We start from the raw sequence: 8,047 nt of genomic DNA, 5'->3' as shown, positions 1-8,047 counted from the left end.
TATATTATTTTTTTCCGAGCCCCTTCCAAGATTTTAATTACTGACATTTGTGTCGAATATTTTTTTGATCTTGAACCTAACATATTATGAGAAGAAAAAAATACATTTGGAAAGACCAAAAATATCTATCCAGAATTTATGGGTTGAATTTTACCTTTCCATACTTTTAGCTACTTTTTTTTGAAAGATCCAGCTGATGCTGGCGTTCATTTCATAAGCAGAGAGAGAGAGAGAGAGAGAGAGAGAGGTGTTGATCAAGTGATGGGTGGAAAAGAAAAGAGGTGTTACAGCCCAGCCTAGGGTGGTCGTATATGCTGGCAAAACGCTCCTATGCGTGTTCTCTCACAGCACGTCCCCAAACGGGTGCTCCAAACAGGCAAGTTGATATCTGAGTCTATACATTTATTTTTCAATACACATATATGTTAGTTGTAAATAACATCGAGTAGCTGCTAAAGACCTACTTCGTCACCAATTTAGTTTCTGCAATAAGCAAGAGATGATCCATTAAACATTTTTATTTTTGAATGTCTACTTACCTGAGTTGCTTATCTTGTGCTCAACTGGCTTTTATCATTACTACGTTCTGCTCTGTGTAGCATGTTGCATATTTTTTGTTAGCAAACCATTACAAAGAAAAAAAAAGCATGCTGTTAGTAATTGTAATGCCGATGATAGGTCAATTAACTTTCAACGTCATCATCATGTCAGTGGCATCAAGCAGCGAACAAAGAAAATCACATGAGGGCGCACACATGAAGGAAGGTTACCAAAGTTGAGATCGGGGAGACGAAGGAACCGGATCCTGTGACTTGAACAAGGGATCTCAGGTAAGATACAATGAAATCTATGTACAAAACAGAGAAGAGATGCCAGGGAGGGCATCACTGTTCACGAATCATTGTAGACCCGGTATTGTATGTTGATTACTGTAGACTGTTTGTATACCTCTGTGTTACATTATGTTTTAGGGAAATCTGATGAAGGGATGTCAGAGTATTGTAGCTTACCTAACATCCCTTGCGCAAGTCAGATGATCTGGTTCAAAAACGAAGGATAGTCAACGGACCTGAGCTAGGGAGGCACATATGCGTGGTTCGGAGAGCTGTCGGTGTCATGGGGTAAAAAGGTGGCTGGATCTGGGCCAAGAGGCTGCTGGTGGCAGGATGCACAACCAAGAGACCTAGAAGGAGGTATCAGTCGGGCTCTCGCGCTCCTGCAATGGTGCAGCATGGATGATGAGGACACAAACAACGACGAGGAGGACAACATGCTGGCACGACTGATTTGTTCCGCCTGCATGCCTCAGTGGTGGCCTCCACACGTGACTCCCATAAGCCATCACTGGTGGCTCCTGTGTCGCCACCACTTTAGTCATACGAAGGAGAGATGGATGGCTAGTGTCGGGAGAAGAGAAGGGGACCTGCCGATGGCTTATGGCGATTCACACACGGACGACGAGCTAACGTGTGGGCGCCATTTTGTATTTGGGAGCCGAACGCGAGATGAAGATCTGCGGAGCAAACCCTTTTATACGCGCGGAGGGCGGTGGGCGCCGCCAAGGAAGCACCAAACGGCCTAAGAGGAACACGGTAAACAACAACAATGGAAAACCATACGCATGATGCACACAGCTAAATCCTCAGAATTACAAATGGCAATCACAGAAAAATTGCTTTTTTTTAGGATTACACGGAAAAATTGCTGAGAAGTAGAAAATACACCTGGAAAATGAATCCCTCGGGAAACAGGGAGCTACTGATACTGAAATCAACACTACTCTCGACCCTGAAAAGGAAAAAAAAGATACAGTACTCTCTCTTTAGCTTTCATAGGCAAAGCGGAAGGGGAAAAAATGACATCTGTGGCGACGGCGCCGCCGGCGGGGAAGCGGCCGGCGGCGGGCGGGCGGGAGGGCGACCATATGGTGGTCACGCCGCTGGGCGCCGGCGGCGAGGTCGGCCGCTCCTGCGTCCACATGTCCTTCAAGGGCCGCACCGTCCTCGTTCGCATCCAAACCCCTCCTCCCTCTCCCCTCGTGCCTCTCCTTGTCCGGGGATTCCCACTGACTGGCTCTTCGCTGTTGCCCAGTTCGACTGCGGCATCCACCCGGCCTACTCCGGCATGGCGGCGCTGCCCTACTTCGACGAGATCGACCCCTCCGCCATCGACGTCCTCCTCGTCACTCAGTAAGCAACCGCACCTCCTCCATCCCCACCTCCGCATATCTGCGTTCCTACCGCTTAATTTCTGGCCTTGGATTGGAGTTGCAGCTTCCACTTGGACCACGCCGCCTCGCTGCCCTACTTCCTCGAGAAGGTTGGAACTATTAACTGCAGCGGGGGTCGATGTTGTCATGCTGTTTGGTGCCTGAATCTGCTCTGCTCTGCTCTGTGTTTCTCTGCAGACGACGTTCAAGGGCCGCGTGTTCATGACCCACGCCACCAAGGCCATCTACAGGCTGCTGCTCTCGGATTACGTCAAGGTCAGCAAGGTGTCGGTGGAGGACATGCTGTTTGACGAGCAGGACATCATCCGTTCCATGGACAAGATCGAGGTACCACCTTGTTTCCGCTCATCTCTTTGTTTCCGGCATGTGTAAATGGAACAAAAGTGAATGAATTGATCCGTTTCGTTTGGTCTGAGATGCCTGTTGCTAATACGATGATGATCGATAATGCCTGGTCGATAGAGAATTTGAAACACTATTTTAGAGGGAAAAAGAAGAACTCTGTTTCTGAAAAGAAGGCATATGAAATTTTTTCTGAAGTTAAATGGTGCACAATTTGATCATGTTTGTAGGAAAAAAGCATCAACAACTACATTACTAAATAGATATAATACGAAAATATATTTTTGTTGTGTATCCAGTGATATTAACTTGGTATCGTAGTTATTGATGGTTTTTCCTACAAATTCAGTCAAACTCTGTTCTTTAGGTAGCTGGTTGTTGCCTACAAATATATGTGTCTAGTTGATATTGTAAAGTGAACTTAGATTCAGTTTCCTCCATCTTGCTAGCTCCTGCCTCCCGCCTTTGGAATGCTTATGTGTCCGTTCAATTCCGAATAGTCAAAACATTTAAATGTCATTGGGCTGTTGGTGAAATTAATAACCCTATATTTATTATCTGGGCATTGCTTCCAATTAGCAGGATTTTTTTTCCCTTCACAGCTACGGCCTGATTCTGCTTGTGAGGATTAGAAGTCTGAATTTGCCACAGGAAGAATGGACATTGTATTAACATATAATTGTCATGCAGGTCATAGACTTCCACCAGACACTGGAAGTTAATGGCATACGCTTCTGGTGCTATACCGCTGGCCATGTACTTGGTTCTGCCATGTTCATGGTGGATATTGCCGGTGTTCGCATTCTTTACACTGGTGACTACTCCCGTGAAGAAGACCGGCACCTGAAAGCTGCTGAGGTCCCCCAGTTCTCCCCTGATATTTGCATTATCGAGTCAACTTATGGCGTGCAGCAACACCAACCCCGCCATGTCAGAGAAAAGCGCTTCACGGATGCCATCCACAACACGGTTTCTCAAGGGGGGCGTGTTCTTATCCCGGCATATGCTCTTGGTAGAGCACAGGAACTGTTGCTTATCCTGGATGAGTATTGGTCTAACCACCCAGAGCTCCATAAGATTCCAATCTATTACGCCTCCCCTCTTGCGAAGAAGTGCATGGCTGTCTACCAGACATACATAAACTCCATGAACGAAAGGATCAGGAACCAGTTTGCACAATCCAATCCCTTCCATTTCAAGCATATTGAGCCTTTGAATAGCATAGACAACTTCCATGATGTGGGTCCGTCAGTGGTGATGGCAAGTCCAGGTAGTCTCCAAAGTGGCCTCTCCAGGCAGCTCTTTGACAAGTGGTGCACAGATAAGAAGAACACATGTGTTATTCCAGGTTTTGCCGTAGAAGGCTCCCTTGTGAAGGCCATTATCAGCGAGCCGAGAGAAGTGACGTTAGCGAATGGGCTCACTGCTCCCCTTCATATGCAGATCTTCTACATCTCCTTTTCCGCTCACGCTGATTTCCTACAGACGAGCGGTTTCTTGGATGAGCTTCGCCCACCCAACATTATTCTTGTACACGGAGAGGCAAATGAGATGGGGAGGCTTAAACAGAAACTTATTACTCAGTTTGATGGAACAAACACAAAAATCGTCTCTCCCAAGAACTGCCAATCAGTGGAGATGTATTTCAGCTCTGAGAAAATGGCGAAGATAGTTGGCAGACTGGCAGAAAAGGTACCAGAAGCGGAAGAATCAGTTAGTGGCTTACTCGTGAAGAAGGGCTTCACGTATCAGATCATGGCCCCTGAGGATCTCCGTGTGTACACACAGTTATCTACTACTAACATTACTCAGCGGATCTCCGTCCCATATTCTGGTTCTTTTGAAGTCATCAAGTACAGGCTAAAGCAGATATACGAGAGTGTGGAATCATCAACCGAGGAACCTGATGTTCCAACGCTGATTGTTCACGAGAGGGTGACCATTCGCCTGGAATCAGAAAGCTATGTTACACTGCAGTGGTCCTCTGATTCCATAAGCGACATGGTGTCCGATTCTGTGGTGGCCACGATCTTGAACATAGGCCGTGAAGGCCCAAAGGCTGTTCCGATCGAAGCAGCAGCAAAGACAGAAGAGGAAACGGAGAAGGTGGCGCAGAAGGTAGTATATGCTCTCATGGTGTCGCTTTTCGGTGATGTCAAAGTCGCAGAGGAAGGGAAGCTTGTTATATCGGTGGACGGAGACATCGCGCATTTGGATGGGAGGAGTGGTGATGTCGAGTGTGAAAATGCTGCACTGAAAGAAAGGATCAGCACTGCATTCCGCCGCATACAGGGTGCGGTGAGACCAATCCCACTCTCGGCATCCTGACGAAAAGCCATAAATAAGATTATGCTTTAACTTGTTCAATGTTTCCTAGGTGAAAAAAATAGCAGTTCAAACTTGGCTGACATGAAAAAAAAAAAGAGTGCAATACTGCCTCTGAAACATGAGTTGTAACATTATGTCAATATAAAAAGTGGTTCAGTCGTATGTCAACGAATTGGTCGATTATGGATACTAGACTGTTGTGGTCACTCCTAGCAGTTATGTGAACAATCCTCTTCACTTCCAGTAAAACTCGTACTGGCTGAAGTCCCAGTAAAGTTGATTATGGTTAGATTTGGTTCCTGCTACGTAGTAAAAAATGTGGACATGTGCAGCCCATCATCATCAAACCAATCTACACAATGGTTAGAACTACGGTAAAATTCACATGTCCACTGCTTCTGCTCGTAAGACAAAACAGTGCACCTTTGCCGTAGAGGTGACACTCGGCTAGTAGCACTAGCACCATCAATTTTGTTCCTTCCACATTAAACATAAACAATCATGAAGAGAGAGAGGAAATAAAAAAAGCAAAATGAAAAAAAGGTAAAAGCGTGGTCGGCAGGATTCGAACCTGCGCGGGCAAAGCCCACATGATTTCTAGTCATGCCCGATAACCACTCCGGCACGACCACTGCTTGTTATGAATCTCTGAATTGCCTTTAGAGTGCTGGGAACTTAGGCTAGTAGGAAAACGCTGGCCACAAAACAAGCAGCCTTTTCGGTTCGGTGCCAGACAGACAGGTACAACAATTAAGCCATTCCCAACGTATGTGATAAGATATCTACAAAAACCCAACATATCGATCGAATGTACACTTCAATTTCAACTATTCGCTATTCGCTATTTTTAGCTTCTCACCGCCTGCTCAGTCGTTCGTAGTCAGCTTGGAGTAGCAAACTGTTTGAACCAATACAATCAAACTTGTAAAAAAACAGGCATTGTACTAGGTGTCATACAAGTAGCAATTCAGCCATGTTTTCCGCAATCAAGCAACCGCGTGAGCTTATCCGAGGAGGCAAGCAGGAGCCGACATAACAGTTGGCTCGACACCCAGAATGCTGTCAGCATGGCGCCGCCATTGGGTGCGAGGAGAGCCCACAAGAAGGCGGGCTTGCTGGCCGCCGCCGCTGAGGACGCCGAGAATATAAAGTTCAGAACTTCAGTAATGAAGCAAACGGAGCTTGTGAAATTCAAATATGCTGCCTGCAACTCAAAGTTAAAACTAACTTTGAATTTGTAGGTCAGTAGAGCCGAGTACAGCAGAGCCACTTGTCTAGTTGGCGCGACAAAATTAAGTTCGGTAGTCAAGCAGAACTATGAGCTGCTTGCTGGAATCCGTTTGGGCTAGGCTAAAATTCATGGGAGTTCACTAATTAGACCAAACGGTTTATAGTTTCCCCAAAATGCCTCGTGGCATTCATCACAATAAAAATCCACCGTGGCATGTCCTCAAATTGTCTTCCCATGATCAAAAAGTCAATTCATCAGCGAAAATACATATCCTAGACCACATTGCTCACCCCCAACTATTACTGCTCATACTCCACAGTGCATGGTCTACGCGTGGCAGGCAATCAACTCTGATCAATAAATTCCACAAATCTTGAAGTAGAAGAATCTATTTACTCGACATGCAAATCGATTCAAAAAAATTCTTGTTTTTTAGGGTGCCAAAAAATTGAAGTACCACTTATGCTGCCATAAATTGGGAATTTTAGTGTCACTCCTGTGCGGCCACGATCACCACTCTCAGGAGCCCAGGTCATGTCATCCCTCCTTCCATCGTTATTGCAGTGGAAAGCCCGTGCAACGCAGGCTGGGCAAGGACATTCTTTGGCACGTCCACGTTGGACATGTCGAGCTCCATGGCGTTCACCTGCATTGAGCAGGAGGCATGTCAGCGCCGAGAAAGAAGTTCACATAACCCCTGGGTACATAAACCGGCAATTTTACCCCCTGAGGTCTAAAATGTGGTATTTAACCACGATCTTTCCAAAACCATGTGAATCACAACCTAACCCTGATTATAGTGGTTTTGGCAAGTGGTTTTGCTGATGTGGCATTGTGCACCTCGTTTCGAACCTCCACCCAGCTGCATCCAGCCTCCTTCCTCACTGGGTCTCGACCATCCTCCGCTGCACCACACTGAAATGACAAGGGCACCTACCTTGGTTCATTGGTAGTGGTTTTCGAAGGGGTGATGACTACGGCGACCCTAGAGGCTTATGCTTGCCAGGAAGCGCTCGTTTTGGGAGAAGATCTTATGCGGGACAAGCTATGCATGGCAACTGACTGCCTGAGAGTCATTAACGATGTTCAAGCACCTAAACAGTCATGGGACACTGCATAATTCTGAAGGATATCTTAGCTCTCATGAATAGTTTTTTGGCTTCTAATTTTGGCCATGAACGACGCACTTGTAATAAGGAGGCTCATAACGAAAGTGTTGTTCTGATCCCGAGCTCATGTGAGGTCGGGTGAACAGTAAAATAAAAAAAGGAAAAATTCTAAAAGTCCTGAATATTTTTTTGTGGCAAACATAGATAAATGTTTTCATTGCTTGCAAAGCTTCATCATGAAATGGCATTCGTGGGAGATGTTGCAAAAAAAAATTTGATGCTCGAAAATGCTTTTGAAAATAACCTTTTAGAGCATCAATTGTGTTTTCTTGCCACAATGTCATCCGATGATGAAACTTTGCAAGTAGTCAAAACATTTATCTGACTTTATTTTTCTATTTTATGTGATTTAATTGTTCTTCCGAGTTTACATGCGCTCGGGATCAGAACAGCCTCGTCCGGCTCATAGGCTAGCTCGAGTGGCTACTACTCTGGAAGTTGGTCGTCATGTTGGCTGGTTAACGCACCAAACAATCTTTGTATGCTCCTAAACAGGTGGTGTTCGCCTTTCACCTAAAAAAAATGTTAAGCCCATTCTTATAAATTTGTGGTCGTTTTGTAGAATATTGTGTTGTAAAAAGGAGAGGAAAAACACATGCAAAATTTGTTTGGGTTGGTGTTTTGGCCTTTTCAAGGAAAAAATAGGAGAACAAAAAGGGGTGAAGCGTGGTCGGCAGGATTCGAACCTGCGCGGGCAAAGCCCACATGATTTCTAGTCATGCCCGATAACCACTCCGGCACGACCAC

At 45.7% G+C, this 8,047-nt stretch overlaps 1 protein-coding gene and 2 non-coding genes across 3 annotated transcripts; 1 reads left to right on the top strand and 2 right to left on the bottom strand.

Annotated features, from left to right (window-relative positions):
• Window positions 1-1,823: 1,823 nt before the first annotated feature.
• LOC123113071 (cleavage and polyadenylation specificity factor subunit 3-I) lies at window positions 1,824-5,092 on the top strand. Its single transcript, XM_044534195.1, has 5 exons — window positions 1,824-2,005; window positions 2,092-2,189; window positions 2,274-2,319; window positions 2,408-2,557; window positions 3,263-5,092. The coding sequence occupies exons 1-5, from the start codon at window positions 1,856-1,858 to the stop codon at window positions 4,898-4,900; spliced, it is 2,082 nt and encodes a 693-aa protein (XP_044390130.1). The 5' UTR covers window positions 1,824-1,855; the 3' UTR covers window positions 4,901-5,092.
• A 358-nt stretch (window positions 5,093-5,450) lies between these two features.
• On the bottom strand, window positions 5,451-5,532 carry TRNAS-AGA (transfer RNA serine (anticodon AGA)). Its single transcript has one exon. It is a non-coding gene; the product is annotated as a tRNA-Ser (tRNA).
• A 2,433-nt stretch (window positions 5,533-7,965) lies between these two features.
• TRNAS-AGA (transfer RNA serine (anticodon AGA)) lies at window positions 7,966-8,047 on the bottom strand. Its single transcript has one exon. It is a non-coding gene; the product is annotated as a tRNA-Ser (tRNA).

This window comes from Triticum aestivum, chromosome 5B, assembly GCF_018294505.1.
Source record: "Triticum aestivum cultivar Chinese Spring chromosome 5B, IWGSC CS RefSeq v2.1, whole genome shotgun sequence".
NCBI classification, from domain to species: domain Eukaryota; kingdom Viridiplantae; phylum Streptophyta; class Magnoliopsida; order Poales; family Poaceae; genus Triticum; species Triticum aestivum.
The sequence above is the reverse complement of the archived record's forward strand: the minus strand, read 5'-3'. Positions and strand labels throughout refer to the sequence as shown.

Coding starts and splice junctions, on each gene's coding strand:
- LOC123113071 (XM_044534195.1), top strand. CDS start 1,856: ATGACATCTGTGGCGACGGCGCCGCCGGCGGGGAAGCGGCCGGCGGCG. Junction 2,006..2,091: donor TCAAGGGCCGCACCGTCCTC/GTTCGCATCCAA, acceptor GCTGTTGCCCAG/TTCGACTGCGGCATCCACCC. Junction 2,320..2,407: donor TGCCCTACTTCCTCGAGAAG/GTTGGAACTATT, acceptor GTTTCTCTGCAG/ACGACGTTCAAGGGCCGCGT.